We start from the raw sequence: 23,086 nt of genomic DNA on the forward strand, positions 1-23,086 counted from the left end.
GTTGTCCCTCCAGTCCTCGAAACGAGTTTTTGGAACCAGTGGTCCATATCAACTCTGATTTTCCACAGCTCTCTCATATCTTAGGAAGTATCTTCTCTCGGTCCCTGTTCGGGTTTACGAGAAAGAGCCTATTATAACAACAGACGTAGAATGTAACGATCCTCTAGAGGTTCGTTACAGGATTGCAAAAGTCCGTACGAATCTTCTCGATCGACGGCAGCAACTACTGACTTCCGAGTGGAATCTTTCTTTAGAAGTATGTTGAGATTTGTGGAGACTTTAGGGACGTCCTTTCATTCATCTCTATGCTATGTTGAGGACGAAGAGGCTTCTTCTTCTCTGCTCCCTTATTCTCGATCCGGGAGCGGTACCATTAAACGCCATCCTATGATATTGAACGGGGATGGATGTTTAGTCTCTTTTCCCCCTTTTTCAAACGCTTAGGAAATGTAATAAGATGATGATTTATGACGTCACAGGAAATGTAATAAGATGATTTATGACGTCACAGGAGCGACAATGACGCTGATCGCCCCATGTTGGCCTTCAAGATCCTAGATTCACAGAGGTCACGTCCTTCCTAGTTCACTTTCCAAGGACCTTTTCCGAGAGAGTCGGTCTACTCTAACACGAAAGGTACCTATAACCTCTTCGCTCTGAGTCTGACCACGTTCAGACTATCGAGATGTTGACAGCTTAAGATTACCGTCTTCCCTTTCCGTTTGAGGAATGGGATAAGCTGGCAGTCACATCTATTAAAGAATACGCAAATATGTTGTTGATGGCCTTTTGGGCTCAGAGATTTGCTTCTGTCAAACAACAAAGCCCTTCACGATCTTTGAGTTCTGTGGAATCTCGAAACTCGCTCACCATCTACTTTTTGTCTCACCTGTTTTCTTGGAGTCAGACACTCGTGCGAGATCAGGCGACATATAGTAGCCCTGAGTTTCTTGTTGACGAAGTCGGTTGCGTTTATACACCCCCAATGATCGTTTTACATGAGACCAGGTTGGACTGTCAGGCATTCGTCCTTCGGACTGAATCGCCTTTTTGCTCCTCGCTCCTTTTCTCCTGGCACCAGCAAGCTCGAGTCAGGATTGCTCAGGAGTTGATTCGCTAACGACGTTGGGTTGCGTTGATACACCCCCCAAGGTTTGCTTAGCTTGAATCGCCCAGGCAGTCCAGACACTCATCCTTCAGCGAAGAATAGTGCTTTATGGTCTTCAGGGCACAGCCTTGCTGTCCTTGATTCGTCTGACTGGTCAACTGGTCGGTCACCTGACTTTAGTACATGATCTGACTGTGCTTGTCCAGATCGAAGCTTTCTATATGGAACTTAGACGTAGTCTGAAGTTCTTGATGTCAAAGCATTTCGAACCTCTCCTTTTGGTTAACTTATTGCATGTGACCAGAAAGGCCTATTTTCTAACCACTCTAGATACGACAAAGAGGGTTAGTGAGGTTTTAAGCCATCGTCAGAAGTTTTGGCTTTAGGGAACACAATGCAGTGTGTTCGCTAAACCTTCCGTTGTGGCCTAAGAAGGGAAACCCGTCTATTCCTTGGGCCATGAGCTTGGAATCAAGGGATGGCAAAAGTTATTGGGCAAGAGCCAGAGAGAGTCCTGTGCCCTGTCGGTCTCTCAAGTTTTATCTACATAAAACTAAAGAAAGTCGAAGTCCTTCGGACAATCTGCAGTGTTCCGAAAAAGACCAGACTTCCCGCCCATATCAAAGAACACCCTGGCTTTAGTGTTAAGGAGTTCTTTTCAAAAAGGCTCCTTCATTGTGTTTGCACAAAGATTTGAAATCTTTTGATCTGAATGCTCACGAGGTGAGGGCGCGGCCTCAGAAGCATTTCAACAGAGCATGGCACTCAGTAACATACAGAGTACCACGTTTTAGTGAAGCAACTTTGTGTTCGCTTCACACTTCCTGCGGGATGTGAAGACGGCATATGAGATCTGCTGCTCGCTAGGGCCATACGTGTCTGCAGACACAATCTTGGGGGCAAGAAGTACCACTCATCCTATCCTGTAGAAAATGGTTAGGAAGAGCTCTTAATTTAGTTATTGAGTCGCCGCCAATGGCGACTTCTTAACTCTTAAGCCTTAGTTAAAACACCTTAACTTTGGCTAGGTTGGTCAGGTGGTGATATATATATACGTATATATTTATTTTACTTCTTAGCCCTCATGGTATGGTCAATATGGTCTAGTCACATTGTGGTCACGCCCCCGTTGACAGATCATCTGGAGTGCACCAGCTTTATAGGTTTCTACCTCGCTGGCAACTCTAGTAAAGCAGAAGCAGACTTGGGTGACAGTAATCACGAAGTCAGCTATGCTAACAGGTGGAACCAAGATGTAAATCATCTGCATGCATTTGTTTCCCAAAATCCTTCTATTCTGTCCCTTCCCACCTCCAATGGTGGGATTCAGCTATAATATATCTGACAGGTAAGTTCAATGAACAAATGATATTGTTATGATACAATAAAGTTTTTTTGTTCATACTTACCTGGCAGATATATATCAAGTACCCACCCACCTCCCACCCCCCCCCTCAGGGGACAGTGGAAATAAAAATTATGATAGAAAATGGGATGGTTCCTGATACCCGCCTCCCAGCGGCGGGAATGGGTACTAACCACCTGGCCGACCACTGCGTGTGTCGGAAGTTTTTTAAATTCTGTCGGACTTCAGAAAATACAGCTATACAGTGTATATATATCTGCCAGGTAAGTATGAACAAACTTTATTGTATCATAACAATATCATTTTGTATTTGTGTTAAGCTGAAGTTGACATTTTCTTTTTAACAGGTTTTAAAACATCACTTAGTGCCAAAAACTAGAGGAACATGGCTAGTGACAGAAAATTTTGCATGCAATTGATGCCATTTATGACGTATCGGCTTTCTATGAGGGAAGTGTGAACGAAGAAGGCATCAGAGGAAATGCTCCTCAGTTGATAGGTAATGTATGATGGATGGCACAAGTTTGCTTGCAAGGGAGGTACAAGTAATAGTTACAAATGATATATAATGACAAATATATTATGAAATCATTTTCCAACCTTTTACTATGGTAAGTTACATCTGCTGTTCAAACTGTCCTCCTTGAGAACTTGGTTGCATGAAATTAGTGATATATATAGTACGTAGTATGCTGTTTCAGAATATTATTGAGAGGCCTTGTGAATTTAATGTTTGAGATGTTTCAGTTATTTTTTGTTCATGTGCTTATTATGTTGCTATCAAGTATCTTGTAGTAATGAACACAGCAATAATAAATTCAGCATAGAGGTTATGCCCTTAGTACGGATGTGGAAAAGATAGTGTAACGTAATGGAAAGAAAAGGCAACTTCAAAGAAAGGGGTTGTAGTGTTTTACCATTCGATGCATACTTAAACCATGTCATTGTTATTGTTGTGAGCTGGTTTAACAATATCTGGAGAACGTACCATAACCCATCCAGAGACTCATATGAGGTAAGCAAGAAAAGTTGAGTATTATATGAGAGGAGACCAAGAGTACGAAAAATGAAGGAAAAGTGTACTTGGGAGGAACCAAAGTGAAGCTGTTCATAAAACATTTTGTATTGTCTACGGAATCCTGTGAAGGCACACAATTAGCAGTATCTTTTTGCAGCTCAGCTCAACGTAGGTTTCCTTGTTGTAACCTGATATATATAAAAAATGGAAAGGGAAAATTGGTTGGAATAGGGTCACATACGGTAGTCCATTCTGCAGGTCCACACCAGCCTTTTGATACTCTTTTAACACTACCATTCTAATGCACCTCCCCTGGGCAAGGCCCAGTATGGCATAAAGCCAACTGAGTCTCAACCAGTTGTAAAACATGGGAACTTTAGAAATGAAATCAGGAAAGATAATGGATAACCAAGTCTCTGCTGACATAGATTCAAACGGGAAGGTGCAAATCTTTTAGAGTAGGGATGCAAAAGTCTGCGATTCAACACAAAGGAAAAAAATACAGTGGAATGGAGTTATACAGAGAGCATTTGGAGGTTAGAGGAGAATTTCAAGCTGTGGCAGATTATAGGTGGCATAGATGATCAAAAAGTCTAAAGGAATTAGATGAGGTAGGCCAGAAGGCAGATGGTAAGGATAAATAGAAAGATTGGAAAGAATGGAATCCAAACTTTAATCAGCAGAGGAAGGGAAACAAAGTAAATAGTACATACATATATACAACCAAAAAAAATAAGAATTGATAGGTTAAAAAAATGCCAAAATTTAAAGGTAGTAAAGATTAGAAATAGCCATGGCCAACTAGTAATAAGGGTAAAATATATTTATGAAATAAGGTTATGATATGTTTTTGATAAGCAAAAGAATGAAATAGAATCTCATAATTGAAAGAAATTGTATTTTACATTTATATTATTTTTATCATTATTGATAAGTTGGTTTGGAGATAACAGCATTTGTTCTGACACATTATACAAACCCTCGGTCCTTTACATAAGGAATTACTATTCAGCGCCAGCTGGACCGGTCGTAAGATTTACTAACAAGATAGTTCAGCAGTAACTGCTTGTCCCGCCTGACTGGAGGTAAACATATCACTTTGCTTTCGACCGCCGTCGGGTGAAGACGGTGTGCTCGCTGCTGTGGCCGCCTCTGTCGTGAGATTTGTATCAAAGCTCTGGATTACTTTTAAACTTTTTTCTCTTAGAATAGTTGTGGAAGTGATTTGAGTACTTTATTATTATTATTTTTTTTTTTTTTTTTTTTTTTTTTTTTTTTTTTTTTTTGTGGAAGTGCATTGCTGGTAACATGCAGTCCCACGAATCAGAGAAGCCCCCTCGCCCCCATCCAACCAGAGTGTCTAGCGCCTCAGTGGCGTGGTTGATATGGTGTTTGCTTACCACCTCGGTGGTCGCGGGTTCGATTCCCAGCCATTCCATTGAGGAGTGAGAGATGTGTACTTCTGGTGATAGAAGTTCACTCTCGACGTGGTTCGGAAGTCACGTAAAGCCGTTGGTCCCGTTGCTGAATAACCACTGGTTCCGTGCAACGTAAAAACACCATACAAACAAACAAAACCAGAGTGTGTGCCCTGGAGTGGGAGGCCGTAAGTGTTGGGGCTTTTAGGTCCAGTGATACTGTGGACCCTCATCCCTTATGTTCTAGATGCTGAGGGCATGAATGCTCTCGGTCATTGACGTGCGATGTTTGTCTCTTGGTCGGAGGAGCAGTGGGAGTTGTATGAGAAGAGGAAGACTCTGATTCCTCCCACCAATAAATGAGTATTCCTTTTCTAAAGGACCGATGGTTTGTATAAAGTGTCGGAACAAATCACAACTTTTGAAAGTAAATTGTATTTTTCCTAACTACAAACCTGAGGTCCTTTACATATAGTGCCACCTCATGCCACCCCTCACTCTGTTCCTGGGCCTAAAGCAAAGTGATATGTTTACCTCCAGTCGGGCGGGACTCCCGATCATTGGACAAGCATTTACTCCCGAACTACCTTGTTAGTAAATCTTACAACCTGTCCAGCTGGGGCTGAATAGTAATTCCTTATGTAAAGGACCTCAGGTTTGTATGTTAGGAAAATACACTTTACCTTCAAAAATTGTGATTTGTTAATCATGAAGTTTGAATTTTAGGTATGTTGATGGGCAAATGCAAGAAGATTCATATTCACATAAGGCGCATCCCCATGTCAGAAGTACCAAAAGACGAAGAAGAACTGAAAGTATGGCTTCACAATTTATATATCAAGAAGGATGAGTGAGTATTGTGTTTTTTTAAATTTTCTTTATTTCTCCACACCTTATTTTTCTTGAAAGATAAATTTTTTGCTGAAAGCCTGGTTTACAAACCGTCCATCCATTTGTTGTAAACTCATGAATGTACAGCGGTCCCCCCGTATTCGTGAGGGATGCATACCATACCCTCCATGAATAATTAGAACCCACGAATAGTTGGAACCCTTATAAAAATGCTTTAAAACCTCCTGTTTTGTTAGTTAAAACTCAAGAAAAACCCACTAAAAATTTTTATACCTGGTTTTTTTAATAGTTTTATCACTAAAAGTGCATTTTATGATGAAATTGATAAAAAACAGGAATTTGTGGATATTTCACATAGAAAAATACAGTGGATAGGCAAATTTTCTGTGAATAATGCGGGGAAACGTTCCAGAGAGAAACCTGCGAATGTGTGAGTCCACGAATCCGGAGAACTCTAATACGGGTCCACTGTCTCTTTTTGTACTAGAAGTGGTGGAACTTTAACCTTCTTGTGTCCTTGTTTTTGTTGTATGTTTTCATAAACCTGCAGCTTTAGAAGAATAACAGTAGTGCCTCTTCCAGATTTTTTCTCATTTGTTATATCTACATATAACATCAGCAAAACTATCTCTCATCAGTGTCTCATCCGACTGGGGAACTTCTGTCTCTGCATCTGATAGCCTGCATTATCTTCGTTCCTAAGATCATTTTCATATTTATTCTTACATAGATTAGATCTACTCCAGTTACATCTAGAGCCATTGCATCCATGACCAGTATTCCTTATCCATTTTTATTGCATTTCACCACCATTCAACCAGAATTTACATTTCTCCACATCATTACCAATGTATTTTCTGACAGCTCCTCAATTCCATTTATTATTTTAACTCAGCTGATGCAATTTAAAAAACTTCCATATTTGGCTAGTGGAAAATATTAAAATTTGTAAGTCTAATCTCTGAATTTTCCATAGCATTTAACAGGCAATTTCACCTTGACAGGCTTGCAGAAAACTTCTTCACTAAAGACAAAGAAGCCCGAGCCTCTGTACAGACAAGATTAGGTGGCCGTCCTCATTCTCTTGGTCTTTGGTCCACATTATCATCATTTCTGGTCTTCACAGCCATAACAGTGCCTGTTTTATGTACCAAGATTGGTCGCCAGTTATACCTTCAGCTTCTTGTCTACGGAACATTGGGTGGTTACGGGTGGTTAGCCCTTCGTTCAGTATGTTAGAAAAGAATGATTCTAGGATGTTTTATTTTTAATGTTAAAAAGTTTACCATGAATAACCTAAGTGCTGAGATGTTGGAGTTTGTTTGTAGCATTTGTATTCTCATTGACCATACAGTGGAGATATTTCTCTTTCATATCATCAAATATAAAATGTTTATGGAGATGACACAAATGGTATTTTTTATGGGATAATATTGTCTGGATCAGTAATACTCATATAGAAAATGATGAATTGCTAATGCATAAAGAATGAGATGTAGAGGAAGACACTAGATTATAGTTTGAAACTATATTAAGTAAACATCGTGTTTTTTTTTTTTAAAGGGAGCTCATTATTTTAGGGATTATTTGTATGGAGGGTATACAGTATAATGAAGAGTGACTGTTATTTATACTGTATTTATTTTTTATTTTCTAAGCCTGCTTTTGAGGAGCTGTTATGTTTTGGGAATGTCACAAAATCCCCGATTTAAGACTCAGTAATTGGGAGTTTGTTGCCGCTGAAAAAAAGAAGAGCTTGTTTGTAGATGTAATGCTCTTGTAAGGATGAAATTGAGTAGAGAGAAGTGTGAGAAGGAAGCTTGCGTAGAAAATGAAGGTCTCTACTAACCTGCACCTGGCCTTAGTTCACCCCAGTTGGGGCATTATATTGAATTTTGTGTTCAAAAAGATTGTCAGTTTTAAAACAATGTGTGATTGTCATTTTTAAAAGTGTGTTCATAAGGAAATACCAAATGCTACTACTTTAGAGTGTTAAATACTGTATACATAAATATATGTATTTCTGTGTATATGTGTAAACAGTATTTTTTCTTGTAGGTAACACGTGTTCAAAATACTGAAATGCAATTAAAACTAAGAATGCCACAAATTTGACTGCTGAGATTGCTGCACTTGAAGACTTGTATACACTTAAGTTTGAAATTAAAATAACATCATTGATATGATGTATATAATCACAAGCTTTACTTTAGAAGGTTCTCTTCATTTATACAAATGTAGAGACTGGCCTAAGTTTCATTGTTTACGAGAGATATGTATTCTTCCTTTTTCTTTAGCAGTAATCTTGTATTACCTGCGATTGCTTTCACAAGATGGTAATAATAATGAGGTAGTTTTAATTGATGCAAAGTTTTCTTTAGATAATTCATAACCTGAGATTTTCTTCATGTGATACTATCTGCTTATTGGTAAAGTGCATTATTGAAGTGTATTTTTATATTTATACATTATACTTTATTATTTTTTATAATATTCTAGAATTTTCTTTGTTTTTCATAGCAGATTTGCATTATTCAGTCTAGCAGATTCAATTCTTTGGAGGTAATTAGTCAGTCTTTACAATACAAAACTAATTAAAAAATTTTCTTACACTGGTTATTGTTTTGAGCAAGAATTCTTAGTTAAGTCAGTTGAAGCTTAATTTATTTGATAGTCTATAGTACAGTTGAGATAGTCCCTGACTTATGACTGGAGTAGTGTCCTGACCTGCAAACTTTTTTGGAATGCATATATTTTGCATAATTGCTCTCTTTATTTATGCAATACATTTTTTTATTTCATTTGTTACACATATTTACATATTGATATTTTAGGTACAAATTTGCTTTACTTGTGGTGTACCTTTATGTTACAATTTGGCAGATTGATTTTTAAATGTTTAAGAACATTTTTTCCTCAAACTTCACATTCTGGAAGTGTGAGTGGATACAAACAGAATAAGTTAAGTTGTAAGTTGGGGACAGTCTGTTTAGTTCATGTTAGGGAAGTGAATGTGTATATGTATCTGTTTGAAGTTGGAGGAATCTTGTGTTGCTTAGTATCAATTGGAGGTAATGAAGTGTTAGTGTGGAGATTGTAATGGAATATCATAGAAGAGAAAGGTAGTTAGACAACCACCCAAGTTTGAAGAGAATTGGGTGCTCATAGTAAAGATGGACCACAGGCAAAGAATATAGCTCATGTCAAATTAAGATAGTTATACGAGATTATTTGACATTTTTTTATGATTCCAGGGATGTATGCATGATGTGGAAGGTTTTGTTTATAGAGTTTCCATCTATTGTCTTTCATTATTACTGTAGCAGAGATTTTACCAGTACTCCCAAGGAAAAGCTGAAGCACACCCAAGCTTAATCAGAAAAAAAAAAAAGATACGGACTGTCAATATGAAGTAGTTGAGTACCGGTACATTCTCAATCCTTTTTTGATCATCCAAAGCATAGTCAGGTGGAAGGGGTAGAGGGGGGGGGCAGTTGATTGCATTTGTGAGAGGAAGAAATTAACCAAAAAAATGTTGAGGTTTTCATTTTGCTTATGCCTCTCAGCGTGGACCTTATCAGTTGCTTATCATGCTGTTCTTGTAGTTATGTCGCCAGAATAATGATGGCACTATTGAGAACTTTCCCCGCTCTATTCCCAGTGAAGAGAGGTTTATTGTTGCTTTTAAAATATTTTATACAATTAGCCATTCTAACCCTCGTTTTGTGGTGCTGTACGTAATGTCTAGGTAACCTTTATTTTAGAAGTATGCTGTATTCTCTTGTTACCTTGTTCAATATTGTTGCACAGGTTGTCATTTATAAATGCACAATGATGGGCTTTAGTTTTTTTATTCACTGTCAGTGTTTGAGTTTCATGTACAGGGTATTGGAAATTGTTTAAGGTTTGCGAAAAGAACTGCATAAGTAAGCGTTTATACTCCTTTTTTCCCTTTGCATTTAAAAAAGTTAAAATAGACTTCTGGCCCCTTTTATGAAAATGATTTAGTGTTAAATATAACTTATGTATTATGTTAATGTATGAGAGCTGGGGTGAAATTTAGAATGAATGAGGTGACTAATTCATCTCTTGAGACGTTACGAGTTCTTACCTGCTTTAATGTACAGGTGAAAGGTATGGGGCATAGTTTGTGAGAAAGGATAGACATGATTAATGATGGAGACAGTTTATTGTATGTTGAGAGACTGGTGTTATTGAGCATCCTGTTGTTATTGTATATCATGTCATGAGAGTAGCATGTGGTCTTGAGAATGAGTTTGTTTTAACAGCATAGGAAATATTTTACTTGATTTAATCTTGGAAATGATTTGCTGTTTTGCTGAGGAAGTTCATGAGAATCAGTGAGGTAATTTGTTTGATAGTCTCTGTGTAGGTACAGATAGTGAATGAATTTAAAATATGAAATGAGTGTGCTTATTTCAAGGAGGTCAAGTTTTTAGAAAAAAAGCTTTGTTTATTCACCTGTTTGTATTCCATAAAGAGAAGGCAGATGGCAGTAAATGTCGTATTCATCATGAACATGAATACCAGAATAAGTAATATGACAGTCGTAACCAGAATAGCTCCAATACGCTTCTTATTGTAGTGGTGCCTTTTATTGCTGCTGTAATTTTACTTTTTATTGATGCGTATGTGGGAATAAGTATGAAATTTGTTTTTCTTCTTATGAGTTTTTTGTATCTGATGACGATAATTATATTATAAGATTGAATGTGTTTCTCACAGGTTTCTCTGTGAGTGAGAAATTAACTGAGTTGAATGAAATGTTTCTAAAATCATACACAAAACTTAGACTTTACTTAGGACTTGAGGGAACAAAAAAATTATATTTTGATTACAGTCGTAGAAAGCCATTTGCTGTAGAATGCCATTTGCCTTTTCACAACCTACTGGAGATTGAGATCGCCAGGCTGTTGGTATCTGAAAATAAACTGTCATAGAGAAATACAAAATATTACTTAAGAATAGCAAATATTTATGTATCATATAGAAGTCCTTGACCTTTGTCTAACTGTAATCATGATGGTGCTACAGTGTAGGTCAATTATGTTGTTATGTTCTGCTATCCTTTGTGACTTACTGTTTGTTAGTGCATGTCAGTTTGTTGTCACAATACATTGGTGTGAGAATTGTCTCTGAACTAATAACATGGATGTGATTTATTTTTTATGTCTTAATTGTAACATGAATATGAAATTACTTAGGCCAGTTTTTTCTTAGAAAAGTTTGGGTTTTCATGTAATTTCTGTTGACTATAGTACTATGTAATTAGATTTGTGTAAAATTTTACAATAAATTTGGAATAGTGCATGTTCTGTTCTCTTCTGTAAAGTAATATTCACTTTCAGCGAATGCAGTACAAAAATAACTTTTATGAGAGATGATGAGATGATGTGGAAGTCCTACAGTATTAAAAAATTCTGTAAACAGATGGCAGTATTTTTCAAATGATGAAGCCAATAAGAAATGAAAGCTGATTAAACCCACCGTAGGATTTGGCCTTCACAATGTATAAATAATTATATATATACAAGTGGTACAATATTATTTTAGTATCTATATGATTTAGACATCCCTCCTCAACGTGCGGCTACTAGCCTCTGTGTGGACAGTGGTGTTTCTGAAATATTATGAAGGATCAATAAACTAATTTGTTACAATACAAACTTCGCATTTTGTACATTAAACTGCATATTCTGAAAGCTGGGTTATAACTATAGAGAATATTGAGATGATCTGAAATGCCTCTTTACTGATAAACCAGCCCTTACCATCCCCATTGGCCAGCCAGCCAGGGACAAGAAGGGGAAGCTGATGTACAGCAATTTTTTTTTTACACAATTCTTTTTGTTTTGAAATCTGTTCTCACTCATTGTTCTTAGTGCAAATCACCGTATAGGGGTAATGCTGTCTCTGCACCTCGTGGTGCACTGTAGGCATTACTTAGGCTCTTTTCAGCGTCCCTCGGCCCCTAGCTGGAACCTCTTTCACTCCTTTTACTGCATCTCCGTTCATATTTTCTATCTTCATCTGACTTTCCACCTTCTCCTGACAATTGTTTCATAGTGTAATTGTGAGGTTTTCCTCCTGTTACAACTTTAAAACCCTCTTAGTGTCTATATTCCTTCCAGCACCAAATGACCTCGTAGGCCCCAGTGCTTGGTCTTTGGCCTAAATTCTGTATTTCATTCCATTCCCATAGTGTGAGCATCTCCGCCGGAATTTTTCTTCCCCTCATTTTATTGTATATTTTTCCATATACGTACTATCCATGTCTGTAGAGTAACCCCCGTTGAAGTAATAATGTCTTCGAAATGGTCACATTTGTCTGACCTAAGGATATTTGATGAGTAACCCAAAGGACCCAGTCCTTGAATGCAGAGCAACGCTTAACATCAGGAGCAAATCCTTGAAAGATTTTTACAGAATCTTGTGTCCAATTGTAATACACAAGATTTAATATAGCCATTAAAAGCAAACCCTTCATGCCAGCCATGTATGATAGTTGAGACTGTTAACTCTCACCATTTGAGATGTCAAGTTTCTAATCAATAGTGAATGACAATAAAGGATATAAATCCCGTAAAATGGTAACATCTTCCATTCCCATTTTTGAAGCTTGGAGTCTGCAACTTCGTTGATAAGATTGGATGAATTTAGTCATTATTTTTGGAAACAAACCCTACAAGCCACCCTTGTGAGAGTCGAGTTTTAATTCCATGACTTGGTTAAATTAATTTATGCAGTAGCTTGCATCTGACAGAGATTAGTTTGTTGTAGCAAACCTCATGCTGGTTAAACTACCTGATAGTTTGATTCACATTGCCAAAAAGTTATTAAAAAAACTACTACTGCCTACTTTAATGAAAATCAAGATAATGCTCAAAAGTTACTTGTATATTCAAACAGAAAAGACTCTCTCTCTCTCTCTCTCTCTCTCTCCTCTCCTCTCTCTCTCTCCTCTCTCTCCTCTCTCTCCTCTATCTCTCTCTCTCTCTCTCTCTCTCTCTCTTTGCATGGTAAATGGAAACCTTGTACAACTTTATTTTTTTTTTATTTTTTTGGTCATTTTGTCCAGCTATCAAACTACTCTTAACTCCCTCTTTTCACTATCCTTAACACAGAGTGGGCAAGAGTTGCCTGGCTTGAGTACCCAGATATCTTAAAACAACCTATATGAATAGTGGAAGAAATTAAAAAAGGTTGATGCGAACTGATATCTAGGTTTGTGCAAAAGGTCAAAAATTGTAACTCATTCAAGGAGTATTGAGCCAGCTCTCCTGTATGGAAGTGAATTGTGGATGTTGAATATATATTGAAAGAAACATATATGAAACTTATCAGCTTAGGTGAAGGAATGAGTCAAAGTTGAAACTGTAACCGTATCAAAAGAATGCAGTAGAATGGGTTAGTGAAAAGTATATACAACTGGGAAGAAGTGTGACACAAAGTGCTGTATAGAAAGCTCTAAAAACCTATTGGAAAGGACGTGCAAAACATCCAGAAAGTGTGAGAGTGAGTGCAAGATACGTATAGGTGAATGGCTGTATGTGTATGGTGGATTAATGCACTTCTTGTAAGACTGCTTAGTTGTGTACAATGACTCATGTAGAATTATTTGGTACATGGCTTCATCCATAAAGCTAAAGGATAAAGTTAGGAGCACCCGTTGACTTACTTTTCACAGGGAACCTCTGCATATTAAGGAACAATGACTTGCACATTGGTATGTATATAGTATCAACTATGATAGTTCCTGGTAGATGGTGAACGTTCTGAGGGAAGGCTTCCCAGAAGCCAGGTTTTAAGGCGTTCTGAAGTTTAATGTGAAAAAGAAAAAGATACAAAAACGTGTGCTGTTATAATAATCTGCCCGTAATTACTCAGGACAGTTTACATTACAGCTTCTTCGTGCCATGTCCACGACACTGCATAGTTGGAAAAATGTGTAAGGCAAGACATTACAATATGAAGTATATCAAGTTTTTAGTCAGCTTAACTACCCTTATGCATCAAAGTCATGATAAAAATGACATAAACCTATGGCACATTTTTTTTTCAAAAGTTTTTTTTGTTGACTGTTCATTATGGTTCCTTCCCACTATAGTCTGCTTTTTTTTCCGTTGTCCACCCGCCTGTGGTCCTAGCGTATGGTAACACTGCGTCCCGGGCTTTAAATAGTTACGCTATGTGTAAGTTTTAGGTAAATAAAAGGATATCTAGGTGTACATTTCCAACTGAAAAGTGTTTTAATAGTTTACTGTATGCGAATTACACCGTTAACATTCGAAGTAGGATATCATTATTAGTGTTGAATTAAACAAAGCTGCCTTTTCGGGTGACGATGAACAGCCAGACGCAGTGGCGGGGAAATTGCTTCTCTCGCTGTTCACTACGGAAAGATGTCAACTTTATTGGACCACACCTACATCTTGCTGCAATACACGTAAGTATATCACTATAAACTTTTAATTTTTATAAATGCGTTTTAGCCAGATACGATATGACATAACTTGGTTTAGCATCTGTTTAATGAAATTTGTCTGGCTGTTCCATTCGCCACCCCGAAAAGGCATCTTACATTCAACAATAATAACAATTTCCTATTTAGAATATTAAGGTGTAAATCGCATACAGTAAATTTTTAAAACACTTTTCAATTGGAAATGTACACCCAGATATCCTTTTATTTACCTAAAACTTACACAAAGCATAACTATTTAAAGCCCGGGACGCAGTGTTACCATACACAAACACCACAGGCGGGTGGACAGATGGAAAAAATACTGTTACTGTCGTTTCATTACAGAATCCTTTGGAAGTGCTCCATCATGTAGATTGCCTTTAGTTTTTACTAAACCGAGAGAGGTACGCTTTTAGTTATGTTATTGTGATTTTGTTAATTGATTGAGTTGATATATCACCCAGGAATATTATTTTACCTTGCAACAGTAACAAAATTCTCAGCGGATGGTACTTGAACTCTGGTACCTAAGTCAATTGGCAACCTGTATGCAACTCATGGAACTAGGCCTATAGAGATCAAATGCTAGTGTAGGTATAGTATCGTATGTATACAATATTATGGTACTAATTTGCCTCAACAAAGCAGGCCCACATGAAGCAAATTTGTTTATATTTAAGTTTATAAACATTAAAACCTTTTGTTCTGTAAGCTGATCTGCAGATAGCTAGGATGGGGATACGAATACGTTCAAACCAAGGTTACCCTAGGCCTAAGACCCCCCTTAAAAGAAGGCAAGCTTAGAGGTGTAACATAAGTAAGGAGTCAGTGACTGAAACAAAAGCTCTCCTTACAGGGTTGCCAGATTTTCAAGGCTCAAAAGTTGCCAATTGATTGCTAGAAAAGTTGCCAAAAGTTGCCAACCTCCCTTTTCCACTAATAAACCCTTGATTAATTTAGCCAAAACATCCTCCCTTAATGCATTTTTCTCTAGTTACCTGTGCATTTGCCATAAAATGAGAGGAACTTGAATTTCACAAGGTATCATAAATCGTTGTGTTGAAACTTTGTACTGATACAAATAGTAGTTTTCGATTTGCATTTATTATCTCAGTAAGGGCGTCCAATTTAGTGGGGGGGGGGGCAACTGTCCCCCCCCCCTCAAGAATCAAACTGCCCCCCTCACGCCCCAAGCCCCAATAAGTAACAACAGCTGATTTTCCATTATTCCTGCCAAAAATTCAAATGTGTTATCACATTAAGTTTACCTATCTATCTATTAGCTACCAGTGAGGGATGAGATAAATAAACAGTAAAGATGTGGGAGTCTATGGATTTTGTTGAAATACCTTTTGTGTCAATGACATGGCTTAGGCCTACACGTCAAATTCTTATATTTGAGGCAATGACAGGGCATAGGCCTACACGTCAAATTCTTATCTTTTGAGAAAAACTGACAGGGCATAAACCTACACGTTGAAATTCACATATTTTGAGGCCAATGATAGGGTCCATAATCCTACACGCCAAATTCATATATTTTTTGAGGCAATGACGTGGAATAGGCCTACACATCAAATTCTAATATTTTGAGGCAATGTCAAGGCATAGACCTACACATAAATTCTTATATTTTGAGACAATGTCAAGGCATAGACCTATACATAAAATTCTTATATTTTGAGACATGAGAGGGCATGGGCCTCAACGTCAATTTCTTATTGCAAATGGTTTTCTAACCGTATCTGTTGGAAAATAGGGTAGTCTATCTTGTTATTAATATAGTAGTTTCAAAGTTGAAAACTTTCCAACTCCACGATATATAATGTATAAGCATAAAGTGGAATGTACACTTATAAGCAAGATTACATACACACATATGCGTGGATGGCCAATCTTAGGACTGTCTCAGCCTTACACCAACTATCAAACTGCTTTCAATGAACTATACTGAAAATATATTTACTAAAGGATAAATTATATTGCTGTGACGAGTAAATATAAGGCTGCTGTAGTGTTTCTATGAGAATGAAGGCTATGGTAGGAAGGCATCATAAGATTAGGAAATAGAAAAATGTATGACAGCTGAAAGTTATGTATGAGATGATCCACCAGTCTGCGACTGCGAGTAGCGCCCATGATTCATTTGGTTTTGGGCATTCTTATTGAGTCAGTCTCTCTCTCTCTCTCTCTCTCTCTCTCTCTCTCTCTCTCTCTCTCTCTCTCTCTCTCTCTCTCTCTCTCTCCTCTCTCTCCTCTCTCTCTCTCTCTCTTTGTTGTTAGGAAGAATATTCTAGCGCAGACAATATTCATAAAGATCTCGATTACTTTTGATTAAAGCATTACTAAATTTCAGTTAAGAGTAGGCGGATAATTCTTTGCGCCAATATTTTATGAATAGGCCTATGTTTATTCTGCAATGTTAGGATAACATATGAAAAATTTTGGAAGACACTACAAGCACTATAACAGCAGCAACAAGAAAAACAAGAAACACAAGAACCAAAAAATAAAACCAGTTTGAATAATTAAGATAGGCCTATAATTCAAACGTCATAAGATGCGTAAACCGACAAAAAGGCATACTCCCTTATAGGTCTACGTCAATTTTTATGATCGTGTTATCGAGAAAGGAAAGATACTATACACACAGACACAACAATAAATCGTACTAATTATCACTTATTAAACTCTATGAACATCAAGCAAAATATCACAGCAACTCTCCAACACAACACAACAAAGTGGCCGTGGCGGCAAAAAAACATCGTTCTTATTTCTTGATTACTCAGGTCAGAGTGGAGGTTTTGACCTTTGTATTGGCAAAGAAATTAATTTCAAACTATTCTGGCTGTGATGGTGGAAGTGGTAAAGCATAATTGTGGACTTTGCAGTAGAAATTTTGCAACAATCGTTCAGAAAAGCAACAATATATTGTGATAACCGAAAGTTGCCAACAAGTTTGCCAAATTTCGGTAGTAGTTGCCAAACCACAAAATTCTGTTGCCAACGCCACCTCAGAAAGTTTGCCATACCCAAAAAAAACCCTTTTCATTGATTTTGGCACCAAAGTTGCCAACTTGGCAACCCTGTCTCCTTAGTCTTCTATAACAGGGCGCATGCGCAGAAGGATTCGGCCTCGTAATACTAGCAGTAGTAATAGGTGGATTTTGGTTATGTAACCGCTCCATCATCATGTTTCAAATGTCATACTAAATACCCAAGAGGAAATAACACGGCAAAACCTTCCCCAAAGTGTTTTACCCACCCATAACCCCGCATTCCCATCGGCCCCCCTTACCATAGGATAGAGGTCAAAGGTAAGTTACAGGTTAATTACAGCCAGCCGAACAAATATTACGTTAAATTCTTGTTCAGGAGGTAAAATTCTATAGAAAAACTTCAACTGCCACAGTCTAGTTTGCCGTGGTATAAGGGCTTAGATCTACCACAGACATATAGGCTAGGCTATCTGGATGCATGTTTTACCCAATAGTTTCCTGCTGTGGTTCTCCTTTACCAATTGTTAGACAAAGAGGTCTGGCATGATGGGGTAGCCATAGCCAGTTTTAAACCTTTTTGACCAATTACCTAGCTAGACAAAATTGGTGAGGTCCACACCTTAGGCTACCTAGTAGTAGTAGCCATTTGAAGCCTTGTCTGTATTCTGAGAGGAATAGGTATATCGCTACCAAAAACGTGAAATGAAGAATGATGAAGTCCTACTACTACTATAGTTCCTCATGGACTGCAAGGAACGTAACCACGGATACGACAACCACTAGGGATTGGGGCGTGTTTAGTACTGGCCCCTGGGGGTTAATTACAGTTGTCCGAATATTAAATATTACTTAAAATTCTTGTTCAGGAGGTAAAGCTGCATAGAAAAACCGCAACTGCCATAGTCTAGGCCGCCGCGGAATAGTACCCTAGATCTACCTTTGGGTTCTTTGTTAGCATTGTGTTTTGTAGCCTAGTTTATTCTTTCATGGTAATTTAACAGACTAAGTGCGCTGTTTGGGTTGAGCTGTTATTGGTCTTGTACCATATTCCATTTAGTGCATGCTCATTGAGCAGAGGGAGAAAATTTACATGTGAATTACCATGTGCAGAATGGGAGATGTGGTCGTCTTCTCAGTGCAAGCATTATGGTAGGAGGCATAGAGAGCCATGGTGGAAGGGTTCCCCTGCTTCTCTGGATGGTAGGCCTTTGCTTGTGACCAATCAGCATAGCATTGGTTCACTCATGCCTGATCTCAGGTGTTTGACTACAGTTGCTCGCAATAACTTGCATGGACTCCTCAGAAGAAGAGTACTGGCCTCAACTCTTCCCATACTTGTGTTTCTATGGAAGCACATATGGAAGAGCATGCTTTTGCATGCATGATCTTACCCCTATGCATGGCAACAGGCTTGGGCTGTTTGGCCGAGTCAGAATGTGAGTAGCCTGGGGTTGCTCGGGCAGGCACTTTAGTGAGACACCATTTGGGATAGGTATGAACTTTTGACTCAGTGGATAGCAGGGCCAGCCAGGCTGTTGCTGTTTTATTTTTCAAAGTATTTTGTATTATCCAGTATCTCGGACTCAACATAATGTTGCCAAGTACAGTCGCGGAAAAGATTACATTTACCCACCCTGCGTTCACTAGACACGCTAAATGGAAAATGCCGCTTTTGTTTACCAGTTAACATATTTTCACTTATTTGAAAAGAAATAAAATTACTTGATAAAGAAAAAATAAGTTGTTCCAATACGTAATACAAACCCTCGGTCCTTTAACAATAGAAATGTACTTACGGCGTAGCTGGAATTACGGCCGTTGAATCTTGAACAAGGTGGTTAGGCAGCCTGCCCGGATGTAAACACTCCACTTTGCTTTCGGCCGTCTTCCGATGAAGACGTGTGTTTGTGAGCTCCGGCTGACTGGTCGTTGATCATGTTTCCCGGTGGGATCCTTTTGGTTTATTTTTGTTTTTTAAATAAATATGTATATACGGTGTTTTATATTAACACTAAACAAAGGTTTGTCCTTGTGATAGCCTTTATAACCGCCCCTCTACTTGTGTTAAGGGTTGGCGGCAAAGTTATACCAACATATTATTTACATTCTTTCCCTTTCACTTACTATCAGAAGAAGGTAGAAGGATGGGCATGCGGTGTTGATGTTGGGGGATCTCCTCTCACTTTGGAGGGCGGTGCCCTTGGATGCGTGAGGAGTATCCTCATTACTTAAATTTTTTTTTTCCTTATTTTACAGACTAGTGGTGATTGTGTTTTCAGCAGTATTGGTTGGATGCTCTTTGTATTGGTTATCCTAACCTTGGTATTGTACCTATGACTCGTAGCATGTTGCATACCGATCCTCGAGTGTGTGTACTGATCCCCTGCTGATAATCATATTCATTACCACTACTATCCGGGAGTTATGTCACTAGAGGAAGCTGTCGTGCTGCCCTGTGAGGTTTTTCTACTCCTGATGGTAGAAGTCTGGCAGAATTCGGAGGATCTGAAGAGAAAGAGAGCTCATAAAGTGTCGTTATCCTCCTCTTCGAGATCATCATATTTTCATGCCTCCTCCCCTTTGACTTTTAGGCTTTGCCGTTAAAAAGAAGGTGGTCTCTCCCCCCCCAAGAAGTCTTGTCCCAGGACTTCTAAGGGTCTGGTTCGCTCTCGTGAGACAGGTGGGTCTTCTGCTGGTCCTCTGGGAACGGGGCCCGTCTCTCCTTCCTCGGGGAGGAAGCAGACAGGGACCATGGAGGTACCGGCACCGCTGGTATCTCCCCTCCCGGTCCCAGAGGTTTTACCTCCGGACCGGGAACCATCTCAGCAGCCTGCTTGCAAGCGTTACCGAGTGTACGGTACGGGTGACCGTGCAGCCAGGATCCAGACCGCTGAGTACGCTCACCGTGTCAGGACCCAAGCACGGAGCAGAAGATGGTAGGTCGCTCGGGTGACTCTCGCCAGACCAGCGATTGCTTTCTCAGTGATCGTCCGGTACCCAGGGTTGATGTGACGTTCCCGTGGGTACATGCACGCAGAGACCGGTGGAGGCGGGCCATCCAGCCCTCTTTTAATTAATTTCTTTCTTTCAGAGAGTGATGGCAGATGCTTCACCTGCCAGGTAAGAGTTTCGTAACCCTCCTCAAGGAAGCGTTCTCTCCACTGCTGCTCCCGCAGGTCCCTCCGGACAGGTGCAGTTGGGCCGTGTTGCTACCGTAACTGCCCCAACTCCGTCTTGGATGGAGGACCTGTCGGTTGTCCTGAGGGAACTGGTGAAGAGGAAGTCCAGGAAGAAGAGGAAGGTGTTGCCGTCATCTTCTATTGCCTCTTCCCCTTCGACTTCCGAGGCCCCCAGCAGAAGAAGGTAGCCTCCTCCCCCCCTAAGAAATCTCGCTCGGAGACCTCTAAGGGTCGTGGGACAATTGGGGCTTCCGCTGGTCCTCCGGGAACGGGGCCCGTCTCTCCTTCCGCAAGGAAGAAGACAGGGACCAAAGGGGTACTGGCTAACACCGGTATCTCCTCTCCTGGCGCCAGAGGTTCTGCCTCGGCGCCAGGAACCATCTTGGCCCCTCATTCGCGAGAGGTACCGAGTGTACGGGTGACCGTGCAGCCAGGGTCCAGGCAGCTGAGCCTGCTTGCCGCCAGGAACCAGGCACAGAGCGGAAGACTGGTGGCAGTCACTCAGGCGACTCACACCAGGCCAGCAATCGCTCTAGCGGCGATCTGCCGGTTCCCAAGGTTGACGTGACGTTCCCACCAGACTGTTCAAGTAGCGAGGCTAGGAAGAGGCTTCCCCCCCTGGCCACCGGGTCCAGCATTGGTCCAGCCTCGCCTGGACCTGGTTCAACCTTGCCTGGACCTGGTCCAGTCTTACCTGGGCGCGTTGAGAGGACGGTGCTCGCTCTCACCGTGTTAGTGGACACTACCAGTCACCCTACTGTTGCTCCCACCGGGACCGGACGGCTCGCACGACTGGTAACAGCTCCCCTGACGCACGAGACTGACGCTACCGTCTTCGGTCCAGCGCTTCTCCGGAAGGAGACCGGTGGTCCAGAACTGCAGCTCGACCGCCACCATGGTTGGTGATCGCCTGCAGTCCTCCCAGCCTGTCGTTTCTGCTGGTAGGCAGGGCAGGAGCACACGTAGCAGCTCTTCTGATTGGTCCAGCGCTTCTCCACAAGAAGACCGCTGGTCCAGACCGGCAGCTCGATCATCACCGTGGGTTGGTAATCGCCTACAGTCCTCCCAGCCTACCGGTTCTGCTGGTAGGCAAGGGTGGAGCGCTCGTAGCAGCTCCCCTGCAAGAGACCGATGCTCCTTTCCTTGGTCCAGTGCTTCTCCGCAAGAAGAGCGCTGGTCCAGACTTGCAGCTCAATTGTCACCGTGGGTTGGTGATCGCCTGCAGTCCTCCCAGCCTACTGGTTCTGCTAGTAGGCAGGGTGGGAGCGTCAGGTCTCCCTCACCTGTCCCTTCAACCTCCTCAGGCTACACCAGGAGGAACGAGGCGAACAGGAGTGACCGTGATGAATGCACTTCTTACGGTCTGGCCACGAGCCTGGTTCGGTCTTGGGACCAACAGATCCTCGCTCAGTGGTTGGAGGAGATCGTGGGGGCCTGGCAAGGACGATGACACTTCCCAGAGTCTCAGAGTGACCATCACGTGACGGTCCCACTGGACCATGCACAAAGACTAGGGTGGGCTCCCCCTTCAGTCCTCTTGAGAGGTTTCGACCTCAACAAGGACTGGGAAGCGTCAGAGGACTGTATCGGCTCTCTCCTGTCAGGTGCTCGCTCAGCCCCACCCAGACGACGGTCACGGTGGCGGCAGACGTTTAGCCTACAGTATGAGTTCATAACCCTCCTCGGGAAAATGTTTTCCTAGACTCTGAGCGGCCAGCACCGCACAGTGATGGCTGCCCGTACTCGCTTCTCCGACTGCTAGTTCCGCTGGGAAGGCGAGCAAGTGTCCAATCTTCCTCTCCCATTCCCTCTCTCCCTATGGCTGCGACGGGAAGGGGAGGGATCCTGCAGAGCGTTCTCCGTAGGATTCCACGTCGGGGACTGCGCTCCTGGAGGGACCTTCGGGGCCTACCGGACGTAAGTCCCCGTCGTTGAGGAAGGATCTTACCCTATACTCGATTTCTATGGGAATCGGGAGGACCGCCACCCGATGATTGTCTGACGAATTTGGGGGAGGTTTCGCTGAGCGCTTAGAATTCTTCGGAATTTCTAGCACTCTCCAAGTGTTCTGGTCTTCTACGATCTGCAAACACTTGGGCGAAACCATGGTCCAGAGTAGGCGAGACGAGAATCCCAGATAATTGTTACGACGATAATCGGGAATCTCGCCGAATGCTCGAATTCCTGGAGTTTCTAGCGTTCAAGGGAAGTACTGTTGCTGAAGGAAGAATATCTCGGGAGGGGCTCAGTCTGGATGGACCTGACGGTCCGTCGCCTCAGCAGGCAGCCAACCCCGGGATAGAGAAGAACGAGTGGGGACATCCAGTTCGGCTTGAACTATCGTCTTCGGTATCCTGTTATCACTGTAGAAGTCTTCCTTCGGGAAAACTTCACCTTCGCGCTCTTCATTAGAGAATGAAGGGTGTCGACTTCCAGTCCTTATCCTTGTTCCTCGAATGGAAGAGAATTTAGGATGGAGGTCTATGTACAGGAACCTACAAATATACTACGTATATTGCCCTCGCGACATGCTTCTGTTATCAGTTGAATTGTCCGAGGTGTAGGCACATACCGTAGTTAGCTCTACGGGTTGTGACCGAGATGAATAGTATCCTCTTAATTGAACTGCAACTTGGGACTGCCCTGTAACCTCCCAGG

General features: G+C 40.9%; 1 protein-coding gene and 1 long non-coding RNA gene across 4 annotated transcripts in view; both read left to right on the top strand.

Annotated features, from left to right (window-relative positions):
• The window catches only part of LOC135212435 (1-acyl-sn-glycerol-3-phosphate acyltransferase epsilon-like), a 46,388-nt gene extending 38,426 nt beyond the window's left edge, over positions 1–7,962 (top strand). Inside the window, 4 exon segments of the mRNA XM_064245800.1 lie at positions 2,822–2,872; positions 2,874–2,973; positions 5,637–5,760; positions 6,767–7,962. Of these exon segments, the coding sequence (XP_064101870.1) occupies positions 2,822–2,872; positions 2,874–2,973; positions 5,637–5,760; positions 6,767–7,001 (510 nt within the window). The 3' untranslated portion in view covers positions 7,002–7,962.
• A 6,578-nt stretch (positions 7,963–14,540) lies between these two features.
• Positions 14,541–23,086, top strand: part of LOC135212438 (uncharacterized) — an 82,660-nt gene continuing 74,114 nt past the window's right edge. For 2 of the 3 annotated variants that reach the window (XR_010313903.1, XR_010313904.1), the window contains exon 1: positions 17,346–17,567. This is a non-coding gene — a long non-coding RNA (uncharacterized LOC135212438). Of the gene's footprint in view, positions 14,652–17,345; positions 17,568–23,086 lie in introns of those variants that run through there. The other variant, XR_010313902.1, reaches the window with a different exon arrangement.

This window comes from Macrobrachium nipponense, chromosome 41 (assembly GCF_015104395.2).
Source record: "Macrobrachium nipponense isolate FS-2020 chromosome 41, ASM1510439v2, whole genome shotgun sequence".
NCBI classification, from domain to species: domain Eukaryota; kingdom Metazoa; phylum Arthropoda; class Malacostraca; order Decapoda; family Palaemonidae; genus Macrobrachium; species Macrobrachium nipponense.